General features: G+C 44.8%; 1 protein-coding gene across 1 annotated transcript in view; it reads right to left on the reverse strand.

Annotated features, from left to right (window-relative positions):
• Positions 1–176: 176 nt before the first annotated feature.
• Positions 177–17,442, reverse strand: part of si:dkey-100n23.5 — a 44,833-nt gene continuing 27,567 nt past the window's right edge. Inside the window, exons 12-13 of the mRNA XM_063886965.1 lie at positions 8,159–8,306; positions 177–2,046 (exon numbers count right to left, since the gene is read on the reverse strand). Coding sequence (XP_063743035.1) covers positions 1,876–2,046; positions 8,159–8,306 — 319 coding nt within the window. The 3' untranslated portion in view covers positions 177–1,875. The remainder of the gene's footprint in view (positions 2,047–8,158; positions 8,307–17,442) is intronic.

Below are 17,442 nucleotides of genomic sequence, written 5' to 3' on the forward strand. Positions count from 1 at the left end.
TTTGGCGACATGGCAGGGGCCAGCAGGGTCGGCCCAATAATTAATATCCATTATTTAAGCAGCCCAGGTCTTAAAGACGTCCGCACATTCAACACTTCATGGGAGGCTGGGAAGTGGCATGAGGGAATGAGGGATTACATCAATGTGAAAATGAAATAACCACGCCCAGTCTCAGCTTTGTTATGAAATGTCTCTCCTGCTCATTTATTTGATGGAGTGCACAGTCAAGTAAAACCGGCAACAGTGCCTAAAATGGGGTATGGGCACATTGTGTGTGTGTGTGTGTGTGTGTGTGTGTGTGTGTGTGTGTGTGTGTGTGTGTGTGTGTGTGTGTGTGTGTGTGTGTGTGTGTGTGTGTGTGTGTGTGTGTGTGTGTGTGTGTGTGTGTGTGTGTGTGTGTGTGTGTGTGTTACAGTGATGGGGCTCTGTAAAACAATTTCCCTGTAAGGGATTAATAAAAGTATGTCTTCTTCTTCTTCTTCTAAACTGCAATCTAAAGTTGCACTCTGGTGTCATTGACGCCGAGCAGAAAAGTTCAAAAACCCAAGGGTAAAAAGGGTCAAGTGTGGGTTCATTAGTTCAACTTGTCAGAGAGGCAGCTGACAGCCGGCAGCTCGCACCGACAGTGATGAAACCACCACGATGTGTGGAAATACCAAATGGGCTGAGGTTGAATATAAAGCGACTCCATTATCCTGCCAATCACACCTCAGCACCCCAGACAAGGGCCACGAGGTGATGAACCATCAAAGGCTGTTGCTATGGCATGCGTGTGTGTGTCTCGTTTTGGACCTGTTTTGACAGGCACCATAGAGAGAGCATGTGTGCGTGTGTGTTTGTGTTGACTGATTAACAATACGTGTTTTGTTGTCCATAAGGCTATATGCATTTCAACTTTAAAGAGCAGCAGGTTTGGACACATTCCAGTCCGAGCACGTACAAAAATAGAGTGTACACTTAAATATATATGGTACAGTGATAAATACAGTATAACAAACACATGTAGAATTTCTTTAAAATACAAAACAACCGTTCCAAGTAATACTTGTGTGAAAGTTGCAACAACAATAATGTCATCTGCAAGGAGAAAAACAGAGGAACTGTCTGTAGAAGGAGAGGCTCCTGTGAGACTTACTTGCCCTACCAAGTCATCCTCACTGTTTTTTTTTAATCCTTTTTTTCGCTGTACCCCACCCTGCCCCTATCAGGAAGAAAACTGTTCAGAACCAGAATCAATCTCAGCATATATTCTTTCACTTCTGACACACAGGGTGCTTTCTAAAAGGCCTGCTTTCACTTCATCCCCTGCAGAGAAGTGAAAAGGTAATTGCTGTGAATGCTAAACTAACACCTTGTTATGATTGCCTTTCAGTCGTCCCCCCCCCCCCCCTCCCGTTCACTTTTGCAGTATGCCAAAACACTGCAGAATGCAGGAGTCTAGGAGGCAGTGCAGAGAGGGGAAATTGTTTTAAAACCTTTGGGATGCAGCAGATGCCTTTGACATTAGGAGGATCTTTAAAGCCGATCCCTTCTCCTCTCCCATAGTAGTATAGCAGGGAGCTGCAGCTCTACTCGCTGTGTGTGTGTGTGTGTGTGTGTGTGTGTGTGTGTGTGTGTGTGTGTGTGTGTGTGTGTCTTTAGGATATTAAATAGTAAAGGATGGGGATTAATAATGGAACCTGACAGCTCATCTCCGCCTCCTATCTGCCTTACTGTCCCCCCAATCTTCCCTTTCATTCCCTCCCTACCTCTTGTTCCTCTCTCTCAGTTTCTAATCCGCTGCGTCTCTCTCTGGCTGTGACCCTCGTTCATGCTCCTATCCTCCAGCTCTTCCCTCTATCTCTCTCTCTCTCTCTCCCTCTCTCCGGCTCTCTCTCAGGGCCCTCGGTCTTTCAGGGTCATGTCGGGGGAGTAGAAGAGCACGTTGGTGTCATCGTCGTCATCGTCATCGCTGAGGTCGACCAGGTCAGCCTGTGTGTAGCGCACCGCCCCGGGGTGGTACTCTCCAATCAGAGTCCTGTCACACAGCCGTGACTGCAGAGCCAGCTACAAAACAGACACACAAGCAGAGCTTTAAATTAACACACAATGATTGTACTGGTTTGCATAACCCGAACAGGCCATTAGATTGTGTTCGTCTTTGCTCTGATCATCCATTCACATTAAGATGCTTTTATGCACACTTCAGGTATTCGGCATTTATAAATGAAAAAACCCTGGCTGTTCACACATAGGGACTTAGAGGCACTAGAGGCAAGGCAGGCTGTTGTAATTTCCAAACAAAATAACATCCTGGTGTTGCCATTTAAGAGGAAAACATGTCAGTGCCAACCTGGAAAAGTGTGAAAAGTTCAAGTTTATTCAAGTATGATCTGACACAATGGTGCCACAATGCCTTTTTCTTAAACACAGTTATTGTTATTTTACACTCCAATCAAGGACATAGAACACCATATCTCAAATGAAATGGAGGAAAAGCGTACTGTCACAGGCAATAGCACTCAATATGAATAACTCTCAAACTATTGGGACTTGAATAAGAAACAACTTGAACTACTTTGTTGTGCACATGTATAGTTGATAAATGACACAATAACTGTCCAATAAGAACATGTAAATTGGTATGTCATTTACAAGCTCAATGCTTGCAAGCCTCAGGCTAATGCGAATTAAGAGATTATGCTACATTCACAATTAGGGTTGAATAGTATTAGAACAAATAGGAGATAAATAAACATATAATCCAAAAATCTTTTATTGAATAAAGTGCACATTAGACTGACAAAAAGGTGAACATCAAAAAAGGTTTTTTTTGTTTATACTTTCTAATAGAAAATCCCTGATCATCTTAGCTAGAGATTACTACTTGGCCAGATGAAACAAGGGAAGTACATTTGCTACCATGTAACTGTTCCTCTCTTTCTTTCCCTTTCAAGCACACAGTAAGCTTCTCCCTAAGGATGCTACTCTTATATTATGAGTCATCATTCTCAACCCAACTCAACTTCTGGTGAGTAGACAGATAAAGGAACAGTAGAGCAGACCTCTTGACATTGCTCTCTACCTTTTACAGGCACTGGCCATTAAGTCACTATCAAAAAGTTTGTATCACATTGCAATGACATTAATATAAATGTTTAATTTCAAATCTTTCTGGTGTCTGATTCGGGGGGGGGGGGGCTGTGACATTTCTAAAAACACATTCTTCAAGGCATGATTGTCCGGGGTGTGAAAGGAGCCAGGGTTTGAACTTCAACCTGTCGCGCTCTTTTCAATTATTTACACAACTGCTACAACCAAGTGCAACACCATGACTGACTTTCTAGAGCGACTCTCTGCAAGTGTGTTCTGTTATCCCCATATTTTAACAGAATCGCAGTGAAACGTCTGTTGGCGGCCAGCTTTTCACATCAGCTTTTTGGGGGTTTAAAAAAAATATTTAAACACTTTCAAAACCCATAAATCTATTTTTTATAGCATACCTTGTGAGAGAGGCAAAGGAGTTTGCTACGTTGAGTTTATGTGAGTGTATAAAGGGCGTCAGGGCCAGAAAGAGCATACTGATGCCTTAAGTGTGAAACAATGATCCAGTCCTTGATGAGGATCGACTTTGTCTGGTCACTCATTTCAATTGTTAAACTAGTCAAGCATGCAATAAAAGATGTAATCAACCTTTAGTTATGTTGATTTTGTCAGATCACTTGGTAACTGCTGTCCTGCCTGGTAAAAGATAACATTTAGGACCTGCAATCAAACCACTATTTCATGCTCATTCAGTTGTGTGACAACAGAAACAGGGAATAATGAGAACATCTATATTCAACTGCTTTAAAACACAGTTTAGGTGATTACGTAGAGCAAAAGAGGGCAGAATGAAGAATAAAGGCTCAGATTTAGTAGAGTAACCAGGCGGAGTATCCTTCTCCTAATACATGACTGCTGTGACGCATAGTTTTAATGTTTACTTGCAGAAAATTAGACCATAAAGAAGAGGTTTTTACAAAAACAGCACACACCTGAAAAGCACTTTCAAAATTAGCTTGCTTTGAGTGTACAAACTCTAAGATTGCAGCGATACTGAGACATGTGGAGATTCAGAGCAGCTTTTTCATGCATGCATACACACAGAAGAGGAAGATGTGAATTGTGAGCTCATTGCAGAGCCAAAGGCAGTTCAAGCTGTATGGCTAGAATGCAGATCAATATCAGGGGAGGAAAGATTGAAGCGGGGGGGGGGGAAGTACACAGGTGGGAGGGAGACGCTGCACAAAAATGAGCGGCAGAAATAATGTAAGAGAGATAAATACCAGATATGTTGTAACAGGGTACAGGCAACAGAAGAGGCACGGGAAGAGAGACACATACAGAGAGCTAGAGATAGAGATATGAAGAAAGAGATGGAGGAAGAGAGGAGTCGAAGACTGCGAGGAAGAGATGAAAAGAAACAACGCAGGGCTAGATATAGCAAAAGATACGAGGCAGAGAGAAAGTTGACATGCACAAGAGGAACAAGGTAACTGACAGAAATCTGGTCACATAGGGGATTAGTAGACATGTTTATGAAGACTGTAGTAACCTAGTTATTGTATCTTTAGTTTGAGCACTAACTAGGACTGGTAAATGCTCTCAAGCGCAGGAATGGTTGGTAAATCTTTGGTTTTATTTTAAGTTTTGCATTTCGATTCTCAGTTGAAAAAAATGAGAAAAAGGGGCACTTTTTTTCAGATTCTTCCTTCAAACCCTTCAGTCATAGTCGTAGCTCTTGCTCAGTAGGTAGAGCAGTTGTCACGTAATCATGAATTTGGCGTTTTGATCCCTGGCCCCTGCAGTCAAAGTGTTCTTTGACATTTAACCTTTATTTGGGCAGGGTAGACCTGTATATTGAGACGTGTGCTGTGACGGCGCTACGAGTGAATGTGTGAATGTTTATCACTCCTGATGAGCAGCTGGCACCTTGCGCGGCAGCCTCTGCCACCAGTGTCTGTGTGTGTTTGACAGGGGTGACAGTGTTTTGACACTTGGAGCTCCCCTTAGACAAACAATTGAAACCCCTGCCCCCATTTCCTCCACCCTCACTCAGAACATAGACTACACTGTAGGCTCCAAATTCAGCCTGATTTTTTGGCCTGTATTTGAATGAATCTAGAAAAACTTTCTGTGGTTTTTTGTTTGAACTGTATGTACAAATTACTATCAGAGTTGTTTTAAGATAATTGAAAAACCTAAGGATTATCAAGCCTGCATGAATGTATGGTTTGTATTACATTACCATTTGACTTTTATACACTCGCATACAAGAAACCAGTGACAAAGACTATTTTCCATTCAAATATGTAGCCTAAATGTATATGCAAACGATAATGTTGTACAAGTTTATTTGCATGTAAAGCGGGGAGATTCATTCTCAAGTGGTCATTGAAGAGTCATGGAGACACATTCTAACGGCAGGTGTCATTTATTTGCATTGAATATCGGGTAACGACATCCTCGGAAAGTCACAATGATATAGAGAAAACTTATAATAATAATTTCAGGTTCATATTTGTACTCAAAAAGCTCTTTATTTTTCTCATACTGACTGTGCTGCAGCACCTCTTTTCACCCTCTGTCTGAAACCAGAGCCCAGTATGCACTGATTGATTAGCTGGCCGGCTCTCTTGGGATTGCTCGACTGCTTAGAAATGTCCCGCCCCTTAGCCTATCACGTACAATGTGTTGTAGCGCTAGCCAATAGAAGTGCAAGTGTTCCATACTGATGTCATTATGTCACAAAGTAAACAGAGGAGTCCAATGGAGGTGTTTCAGGCAGGGGGGAGAGTGTGGGAGAGAAACTCGCTCTGGAAGGAACTTTGAAATTGTAGCTTTTGCAGACCATTTACATGCACAAAAACCTATATACCACACTACAGAAAAGGGAAACTCCTGAAAAGCATGATAGGGCCTCTTTAACAAGACAACACTCGCTTCCCATGCACCTTTCCCTTTCAGTTTGTTTAATGACACAATCATGAAGTTTATAGTGAGATTGTAGTAACTCTCTACAGCTAGTCTCTGACTGATGGTTAACATCGCATTACTTCACACCTTCATATTCAGAACTAGTTATTTAGCTATTAAATCCTAAATGCTTCTAAGTTCTTGCCGACATTCAAGATGGCCTAAGGTCACAATTTTGCATTTGAAATATATGCCAATGAAACTTGGAAACGCACATAAAGTTATTAACAAAGTGCAAAAACATGAATCAAAAATTGAAAAGAACCTGAAAGGAACAACGATTTAGTTTCCTACACTGTTGCCACATCAGGGGGGGATCAATTACTGGTGAGTATGAAGAGGAGGGACCTGTTCGTCGTACACGAGGCATGCGAGTAGTGTATGAAGACCTGAGCCAATCCCTTTAAACGCATGTAAATGCACCGCAGGCAAACAGCACGGGAGACAGGGTGAGGAGGAGTGGGGGTGCGTCTGGTACGAAAGCGCAGATTTGTAGCGTTGAGTGAGGAATGCTTTGACGCTGTTTCAACCCCCCCCCCCCCCAGCACCTCCTCCTTCTCTCCCTCACCCCTCCTCTCCACCCCCAATCTCGCACCTGATGTGTGGGGGCTGCTGGGAGTCGCATGCCAAGATGAATAACAACCGGCTGTTAGTCACGATAGAGCACGAACACACACGCCGCCGCCTGTCTCTCTCTCTCTTCCACCCGCTCCCTCTCTCTCTGTCGTTTTCTGTCTCACCTTCCCTCTGTCTTTCTCTCTCTGACACACACAAACAGCATTTTGTCTGTGATTTACGAACACATTCAGATTCCATTTCACTCCTCTGTCTCTCTGTGTGTCTCTCCCGACTCACCACAGTGCAACATTGACATTTGGGTTGAAGGTCATACCACACATTCCAGTCTTCCACATTGTGCTCATGACCCGTTATCAACGTGGTTGGTGACACTGAGTGGGTAGCAGTGAGTGTGTGTATGTGTGTGTGTGAACTGAGACCGCAGAGTGTTTTTTTCTCTTTCTGGTTCAATACCAGCTTTGGCTCACATCCGCAGTTACTATCAATGTTAGTGGATTGAGACAAATCTGTGGGGAATGCTATTTATTGTGATGTTTATTGAAATGCAACCGTTAGGATTTGCTGTTAAATTGTAAAAAAAAAAAAATCTTCAACATCAATTAGTTCTTCATTAAATTTCTGTGAAAGCACCATTTGTAAAATATATTAAAAAAAGAAAGTCTTAGTTATTTGTAATTTCAGTATTTAAATAAGGGGATTTTGGTATCAGACCCAGCGTTATTTCTCGTGTAGATGATTCGTAAACACTTGTGACAGATGGTACCGTTCAATTTGGAAAGTTAAATAGTCTCATTACAAACTCTGGAGCGAGGAACTCAGAATACACTTTTTGCAGGATTACACACAGTTCACTGTTTTTTCAATTTTTAACTTCTTTCTAAAACGTCGTTATGAAATAAAGATGCATTCAACATTATTTAAAGGCTACAATTAACAGTGATTTTATTCATTAATACCGTGTGTAAACGGTCCAAAAATATTGCTTGACAGCCCAAAACCCAACGATATTAACTTTCCGATCACATAAAACTAACTTGAAACCTGAGGGGCGCCGGTTCAAGTCCCTAAAGAACCAAATACAGCATGTGGCCTGGTGCCTGGAGCGGTTCCAGTTTGCCCCCTGGGCACTGGTGAGGTGCCAGACCCCCACACTGCTCCCCTGGAGCTGAATATATAATAGCTGCCCACTGCTCCTACGTAAGATGTGTAAAAGAGAGACTTAATTTCCCTGTGTGCTCAGTCCCATTAAAAAGTTGATTACATTCTAGGCTTGTCAATAAGCACTTGAATTGCTGCAACCTGACAATGGATAGCAAATGCAGGGAGTATGATACAAATAAAAATAAAGAAACATGGAAACATGTCCAAGCAGAGGCACAAAATACTAATATGAACCTGAAAAAGGGCATAAATACAGCATCACAAAGCAACCTGGCTGAAGAATCTTCTGTTTAGCTTGGCAACTTTTAAGGGAAAATGTCTTGGGGACTTATTCCGACATGATCAATTTGTTCAATTCCAAACACATTTATTGAGCATGTCCTAACAGGGCTATAGATGTATGTGTGTGCAGCTGCTGTACCTGCATGCCAGTAGGGCTCAGTAGGCTCCACCAATCCCTGTCCAGGCTAAAGACAAAGGCATTCGCCAAGCCGTGGAGTGGTGCTGACAGGACATGCAACAGGGTGAGCGAAAAGGATGGATCCAGTGGGTAGAAGGCATTATGGAGTCTGTAGGAGGAAAGAGCAAAAAAGAGAGAGTATTGAGTTTATCCATTAAAAGTTGTAAATAAAGAGACAACCTGCAAGAGAGCTTCAGTGCTGAGGTTGAAGTAATCGAAAGAGAAGTCATAAGGAGTAGAGAGGCAGCAACAGGAGAAAGAAACGGTAAAGACAGAGAGCGAGAGGTTGATAGACAGAGCCACAGAAAAGGGGAGAGAGGACAGTTGAGTGACAGACTGCGGTTAGGGGTGAGAAGAAGAGGTAATGAGAGCGGGCGGCAGAGGCAGAAAAAGAGAGGGGGAGAGAAAGAAAAAAGGGCAGGGCGAAAGAGCGAGTGAGCTTTATATCAGCGTTTAAGAGCCCATTAGGCAGCGTGAGACGGCTGGGCTGACACATTCTTGGCTGCCGCCTCGACAGCACGCAGCACTTTACAAGGACAGGGAGAGGAGTAGCGCTCAACTCCCTTCCTCGGCTTCTCTCCCTTTTCTCTCATCTCAGTTTCCTGCTTCTCCTGACCACAATTTCACCGTCCCATTTTCTCCTTCTTTTTTTTCATTCCGCGCACGTTTCCTACAAACGGCCCTTCCCCCCCTTCTACGCTATCTCTCCCATTTCTTTGCATTCAGTTTCATCTGTCTGGATATCTCATTTTCCTCTTGACTCATGGGCGATCCTAGAATCTTTTCTTTTCAATTCCCCTCGCTGCGCCTATCTCCCCGGGAGCCTGGGGCATCACTGGAAGGAGAACCTGATATTGTGTGGTGTGGCTGCAAACTAATGGCTGCCTCCAAGAACGATGCTGCTTAGCCATTAACCCTGGATTAACCCTGTATTAGCGCTGCTCGTCGGGTTAGCCCGCCGCTAATGTCTTTTATTGATCTATTAGCGAGAGAATCAAACCACACACAGCTCATAGCGTTTTCCCCCTGTGGTCCTGGGCTGGGTGTGCAGAGTGAACTAAGTGGCCGTGGTGGTTGACCTCGGTGTCGTGAAAGTCATCCCTGAGCACCTGGTGCCCCGAAGGGAAGGAAGATACAAAACCAACCATTTGAGGAAGAGAACCACTGTTGTGTTGTGGTTACAAGAGTTAAATGAGACACCACAGTCACTCATCTACATGTGACCGACAGTCAGAGGAAACATATCTTCAGTCGGTTAAAATGAGAACGGCTTTGGTAACAGCACAAGTGTTGTATTTCAAACTATTGTCCCAACTCAAATTGGTGAATTTTAAAACAAATGGTACAACAGTGTTGCCAATAGTGACAGCATTGCACACCTCTGAACAAACACATGGACAGCAAAGACATAACGACAATGTTACTTTGTGCATGAAAGCAAATGAGTGAACAATCCAATTTTGATACAAACTATTCCAACATTTTTAGAGTCTATTCCAGCAAACAACAACAATATTGCTAACAATAATGTCAGCAACCGAACAACGTTAGCTTGCAACAATAAGTTAAGTTTTTCTGTTTCGATGTTTGACGGTTAGCCAAATTGTCCATATTTCTAAAGAAAGATAAAGGTATATTGTTATTTTAAATGACTTAAAACAGTTTATATTTCAACGGTAACTTTTTTTTCAATCGAGATTTCCCAAAAATGGCATTATGCAAAACAAATTCCCACAGTACGTACACTATGCCATACAATTGATGAAGTGCATACGACAGGATTAATACAAATGTACTCATAGTTTCCAGCTGTACTGCCAATGAAACTGCTTACACCAACCCCCAAAGAATATTGCTGGTCTTGAAGCCATTCTTTAAAGTGACCAAATCGGGGAAATTACAACTTCCGATCCAGTCGTGTGATACACAAAAGGAAATTTCCCCATTGAATTACATTGGGGAATAGACATCGGTAAATCAGCAAAATAATGTGAATGCGATATTTTCCCTTCTCCGATCATGTGAATAAGCCGAGACGAGCAGCTAGGAGGCGGGATTGAGGTGAAACGCGAGGGCATGTACTTCATTGGCCGATAGATGTAGAAGATCAAAGGATGATCCAGGTAATTATATCACTCAGTAATTGAGCTATTCAGGTTCATTCAGCTCCTCAGCAACTACTCTGCGTCCATTTCTATTTATACATCCATGGCCTACTCTGAGCATTGGTGCCAAAAGTGAGTTGAGTCGAACCATGCAGTAGGAATAAGGCATAAGAAAGCACATCATTAAGACCCATTCGACTGCCTTTAAAGACCCAGTGAGAACTGCAGGTGAACAGCGCAGAAGATGATTATGGAGATTCTTCCTCAAATCTGGTTATAATCCCCTCTTATCCTCTTTTGCTGCAAAGGTTTCAAGGTTTATTGGCTACTAATCTTTCTCTGTTTACCCTCCAACTACCTCTTTAAAAGTTGTGACAGAGGAAGAAAGTTGGGATGCCCAAAAGTTGCAGGCCAATCTATAATGAGAACCTACCTGCTGCAAGTCATTTGGGGTAATGGTGTCAACTAAATGCCTAAATCTGGCCTAAAATAAAACCAACAGTGCAGCCTGTGAAGCCCAAAGTGGCGTGTCCTGGCACTTGTCGGAGTAAGGACCGTTTCGGAGCGACGCTGCCTATTTTCTGGGTTAGCGTACTGCTGTATCTCCGAGGACCAGACCAGCTGCTGCTCACATTCATTTCACTTCCCATTAAAGGTGAAATAAATCAGGAGTCCCCACACAACCTCCTTAGAGATGCAGGAAACACACACACACACACACACACACACGGAGGAAGTCGGACACATGTGGACATGCAAACACACGCGCACGACACACACGTGCACACACATGTGCGCGCGCACACACACACAAACACACACACACCATGGCCTGTGCGTAGGTGGGTACACACAGTATAACGCAGGTCATGTGCATTGAGGATGTCAGGTGGAGAGGAAATGCTGTGGGTGCGTGTTTGTGTGTGCGTTTGCCGTTGTGTGTGTCTGTGCGTGTGTGGTTCTCTGACAGCACAGCGGTGAGAGTGAGTGGGTCTGTGTGAAGGGGGGCTATTTCTGGCGTCTCATTTTTTTTTCCTGCTGCCGCAAAGAAATGCGATCGGCGTCCGGGAAACGAGAGCTGGCAGCAAGCAATCATCTGCCTGCCACACACACACACACACACACACACACACACACACACACACACACACACACACACACACACACACACACACACACACACACACACACACACACACACACACACACACACACACACACACACACACACACACACACACACACACACACACACACACACACACACACACACACACACACAGCACCTCGCAGCGCCGAGCAACACGCGCCATGGCAACGGAACAGCCGCAATTAGAGCCGAAGAGCCTTTCCCCTCCATCGAGGGAGAGACGGAGAGCGAAATGAAAGGAGGAAAGAAAGAGCAGGCGAGAGAGAGAGACAGGAAGAGGGGAGGGGAGGGAGGCAGGGGGGGAGACGAGTGTCAGAGAAACAGCACCGCACAGGAAGGAGAGAGGGAGAGGAAAGGAGAACACGATAAAGAGGTGAGAATGTGCAAGAGTGAGGCTGCGAAGGGAAACGAGGGCCGAGAGCAATGGAGGAGGAGGAGGAGGAGGAGGAGGAGGAGGAGGAGGGCTAAAGGAGTGTGGCTGAAAGGAAAAGACTAAAAAGCAGAGGAGGTAAAGAGCTAGGTAGAGGAGGAGGAGGAGGAGGAGGAGGAGGAGGAGGAGGGGGAAGAGATATCCAAAAAGACAGATTGCAAGACATGAGCGAGACAAACAAAAGAGATTACGTGCGAGAGAAACCACGATAAGAGGAGAGGGAGAAAAAAAAGGCGAGGAGGTTAGATAGAGAGAGAAGGGAGCGATGGGTGGAGGCGTGTGGAAAAGGAGGAGGAGGGGGGAGGCTGTTTCTCCTGTGTGAGCCGGGCTAATGAAAGATGAATGAGGGAGGCAGTGGTGGGAAGGAGAGTGTGGCTGCGGGCGATGCCTGGCTGAGCTGCTGCGTGTGTGTGTGTATGTGTGTATGTGTGTGTGTGTGGTGCAGTCGAGTGAGTCTCACAGTTGGCTGACTGGTGTTGGACAACAGGGATGATATTGTGTGTACTGTATGACTTGGGAGCAAACGGTCAACAACAATAAACACACTCACACGTTCACACCCACGCACACGGAGGCAGGCGCATGTAGCGTTCAGCTGAAGCCTGTTGCCACCTGTACGCATGAAGTCAATCATTAGCACTCGCACAGCGTCTCCGAGCCTTGCTCACTTATTCAGACCTTCCATCTATCATGCTGTCAGTCACTCTTTGAACCCGTCTCTCTCTCTCACCCTCGAGATTCGCTGCAAAATCCCTCATCCGCTGCCTCCCCCTATCTCTTCCAATATCCCACCCTGCCAGTCTATACCACTTTCCAGCCATCACTTTCTCTCCTCCCTCCATCAGAGTTCACCTTTTTTGCTTGCCTCTAATTGTTGTGCCGAACATCCTCGGAGCCGTGGGAGAGGCGTACTGTAACAGCTCGGATGAGAACTCCCTCCAGAGAGTGGAGGGCAGCCAGACAGAGAAGTCATCCTAACCCTGACTGCACTTCTTCTTCTTCTTCTTCTTTTCGACTGACTGACTGCTTTTTTTCTTTTTTCCTCCAGACGAATCACATGCCTCGAAGTGCCAAAACAAGTCCCTTGTGCAGCTGCTGACAGCAAATCTGAACTTTCATCTGACTAAAAAGGGATAATTCTGCCAAAACGAGCTTAATCCTTTGACACGGTGTAAGGTCAGAATCTGATTCAATGTGATTTCTTTTAAACGCTCTTAAAGTTTGGCTGGGTCCAGATATGACAAGGAAGGCATGAAAACGTAATCAAACTGAACATGTGTTATCAGCGTTAATTTCTGAGGATAAAACCACTTGGTGCACTATTTGGTGGATTTATAGATGATACTTTAATTTCTACATAGACTATGATCACCTGTGGTGATACTTACTTACTAGAGTGTACTACCTGCAGAGTGCTTTTAGACTCAAGAGACAATTTGTATTCACTTTGTAATTAAATGTAGGTCCAATTAGAGAAATAAAATAGTAACACCAGATGACAAAATAAACAATTCCCCACAAACAAACACAAGGGTAACAATTAACTAGGAATTGCTACCGTTCCAAGACAGCTAATTATGCTTCAGAATGATTGGACTTTTGCAGTTTTAACACTTTAAGATGTGAATAACTACATGTTCTATTCAATGATTGACATTTAATCAGGAGAAAACCTGAGGTGTGGATACACAGGTTCCAAAGGTTGTCTGGGTTTACAACTTGTTACTTGTAAATGTGTGGCGGCCTTGAGGACGGCAAAGAGTGAGCACAGACCTTTTATTGTCCAGTGACAACATGTGATCAGCCGCTCAAATGTGCATAAAGCTTTGATGCTTGGGAACTCTGCAGCAACATGGTGTGCTCTATAGATATGGACAGCATAGGGTCAACACGGGGATTTCCGTCACAGTCACAGGCATGACTCACATTATACACAAACCCACAGATGCAAAAAAACTGTGCCAAAACCAATATTTCGGGAATCGGTCAGAAACACACAAACGGACCACATACGAAAACACACAAACATGTGAGCATGCACACCTGCACGGTTGCGCACACATACACTGACAGACAAAAAACACACAGACCTTGGGGACAGAAGCGGCTAACGTTCAGAAAAAACCCAAACAAAGAGACATCCTGTTTCCTGGAACACAACACCACTCAACCTTCAGTGCTCCGAGCAGCCAGTGGCACACACACACAAATACACACTCAGGCAAAAAAACAGTTCGTTGTCCATTGCTGCGTATGTTTTTCCTTGATCCTGATTAATGTACTGGCGTGTGTCTGTGTGTCCAGCGATGCCACTGACTGTGACTTTGAGTGTGGGTGCACGTGATTTTATGCTTGTGAGTGGCTGTGGCCAGAAGTGTGTGTGTGTGTGTGTGTGTGTGTTTGTGTGTATGTGTGTGACAGAGAAAGAAAGGGAGGGAGGGAGAGCAGATGATAGAGTAGGCTTTAGCGATTCCCTGGAGTGTGAGGCAGCGTTTACGGCACTCTCAGAGCAGCCAGAGTGATGAATATTTAAAGACGTGCCCGAAAGAGCAGAGGGAGGGGGAGCAGGGTGTGTGTGTCCGTGTTTATGCGTTTGTGTTTGCATGCGCTTGTGAATGCGTGCACATGTCTATGTGTGTGTGAGGGACGTTATCTTGTATCTCCTATAGCATTTGTGCGTGCTACCGTATACATGTATATGAATGTATGTGCCTCTATGCGTGCCTGTCTGTAGTTGGTATGCGGAGTATAGTCTTGTATATTGGGCTTTCTCTTCATACGTGTTATAATGTGTGTGTTTGTCCACGAGTCTGCAAATTGATTTACACTCATACAAATGTGTATTTTTTTGTCTATAATAAAATCTACTAGGATATTAAATCTTTAGCGTCTGTGTTTGTGTGTGTCCAGAATATACGCCGGTGCCTGCCCTGTGTGTGTGTGTGTGTGTGTGTGTGTGTGTGTGTGTGTGTGTGTGTGTGTGTGTGTGTGTGTGTGTTTGCACTTCACACAGCCCTGTAGGCCAGCTCTCTGTCTCGCTAAATGGGGATGAATAGCAGAGCGTCGCCGCTGCTCAACAGGAGACGAATGGCTACGGGGCTCTCTGTCTCCAGTTACACACCGATCACTGCTGGAGACGTAACAGCACACACACACACACACACACACACACACACACACACACACACACACACACACACACACACACACACACACACACACACACACACACACACACACACACACACACACACACACACACACACACACACACACACACACACACACACACAGGAATGGTCATATATCCACCTAAATGTTATCTGGCCTACACACTCACACATAGCTAAGCTATCATGTGGGCAATCATGGTGTTCAAAGAGCACGACATGTGACACCGCAATCGTCTTCTGATGGATTTTTGTTTTGTATTTCAAAAGCAGTAAAAAGAATGTCAAATATAATTTGAACATCCGAACAGATAATGAGAACTGTCATCCTATGTGCTTTCTTAATGGTATTTATTGTAGTGTATGAAATTATACTTAAATGTATCAAATCCAGTCATGAGAACCTAGAGAATCACACATCAGAAATCAAAGCAACACAAAACGTAAGAGAAATTATAGTTTCGTCGACAAATTTGAAAAAATATCAAATACCTGTAAGCTATATCAAACTGAAAACTTATTTTTAATAAACAAAGTCAACTGAGTTCCAGGAGATGGATAAATAAGAAAGGTTTGCAGATAAATAAAGATAAGAGTTGGAACCTTGCATACTGCCTTTCAGCATCTGAGGAGCTCAGTGGTTCAAGTAAACAAAACACCAGGAAAGATATTAGGATATACAGTACAAACCACACACCAGCCTACACACACCAAGGCACAAACACGCATCCCCACGCGCTGAATGCAAGATATTCTGAGAGGCGAGGAACGGAAGGAAGGGAGTGTAGAAAGGAAAGAGAAAACAGGAGTGAGAGAAAGAGAAAGAGTGCATCCTGGGATGCAGAATGCCAAATACAGGGAGATAAGAGTTAATGTATCCCCCCAGCCCCCTCTTCATCCCTCTCGTTTGGCTCTCTCTTTCTTCCTCCCTCCCTCCATCCATCCCTCCCTCCCTCCTCCCCTCCTCCTCCTCCTCCTCCCCCCTCTCCTCCCCGTTTGCTTTGAGGGATGAATAATAACTGCTGCTCTGAGATTTCCTCCCTCGTTTTTCAAAGCGCAGAACGGAGATGGGGAAGGTCTGCCTGGCCCGGGCTGCGTGTGCGGGCGCACACACACAAACACACACACACACACACACACACACACTCACGCACACACACAAAAGCAGAGACGCTCACACAGATGCACACGCACACACCGTCTTGTTCTCGCTGCTCGCCTGGAGCAGGGAAATCAGATCTCCTCCAGAGAAAGGCGGAGGGGGGGGGGGGGGGGGGGGGGTTAAGGCGCTGTAGGGAGCCCATACAAAAAATCCCCTCCAAGCACGTATAGGGCTATACACACCACACAACCCACATGCAGCATCGAGGGAAACCAAGAATAACTAGGAGGTTGCAAGCTGCCTCCTGGAGCGACAGGGTGAACTCAAGGTTAGAGACAAATCACCGGTTCAAGCCCCGCCGCCAGGGCCAATTCATCCACGCTGAAGCACCCCTCTGCCGGGCACGAAACACTGATTGCTTAAAGGCATCTATAGTTCTCCTGCGATGTGCCATGCTTTGGAGCTTAGGGCTTGGAGAGAAAGCCTTGAAGATGAGAGAAAAAGCAGACACTAAATGGGGATGCCAGTTTATTTGCGTTTGGTGTCAAAAGGGGAACGTGTGGTGTCGGAGAGGGGGAGGTGTTTAAGCACAGAGCGCAGAGTTCTCGTAAAAAGACAAGCAGGCTGTCCAGGAGGAGCACTTGCATGTCAAGCTGCGGCGCGCCACAGAAATCAGCAGCTAGGTTTCCGAGGAGAGGGCTTATTTATGCAAACAGGCGTACAAGCGCGCACAGTAGGAATCTAGACAAGCCTTGTAAACAAACACACACCCACACCATAAAGCACACAGGGGAGGCGATGTGAGAAGCAGACTGTGAAAACTCTAGTCGTGCCCGGGCAGTGCTTCCACACACACACACACACACACACACAGACACACACACACACACACACACACACACACACACACGAGCTGCGAGAGAGAGATTGAAGTGGCAAATAGGGATGGAAAAGAAGGACAAAGACAGAGGAGGAGAAGGAGGAGGGATAAGTGCGAAGGTGCGAGTGTCTGGTGCTACTTTTGTGTTGCCAAACGAGGACACGTCAATGAGTGAGAGAGAGAGAGTGGGAGAGAGAGAGCGAGAGAGTGTGTGTAGGGTAAAATGGTGTATAATGACTCAACCATGCGTGTGTGTGTGTGTGAGCGCGGGCGAGGAAAAAAGTAGAAACGCTTTCCCATTTCAATTCGCAACAGCTGGTGTCGAATTAACACATTTACCAGTGTGCATTTGGAACAGATTAAAATTGTGTGTGGCGTGTGACTGTCTTTACGTGTGTGAGCAGATGA

The sequence above is a fragment of the Eleginops maclovinus genome, chromosome 7 (genome assembly GCF_036324505.1).
Source record: "Eleginops maclovinus isolate JMC-PN-2008 ecotype Puerto Natales chromosome 7, JC_Emac_rtc_rv5, whole genome shotgun sequence".
Taxonomy (NCBI): Eukaryota; Metazoa; Chordata; class Actinopteri; order Perciformes; family Eleginopidae; genus Eleginops; species Eleginops maclovinus.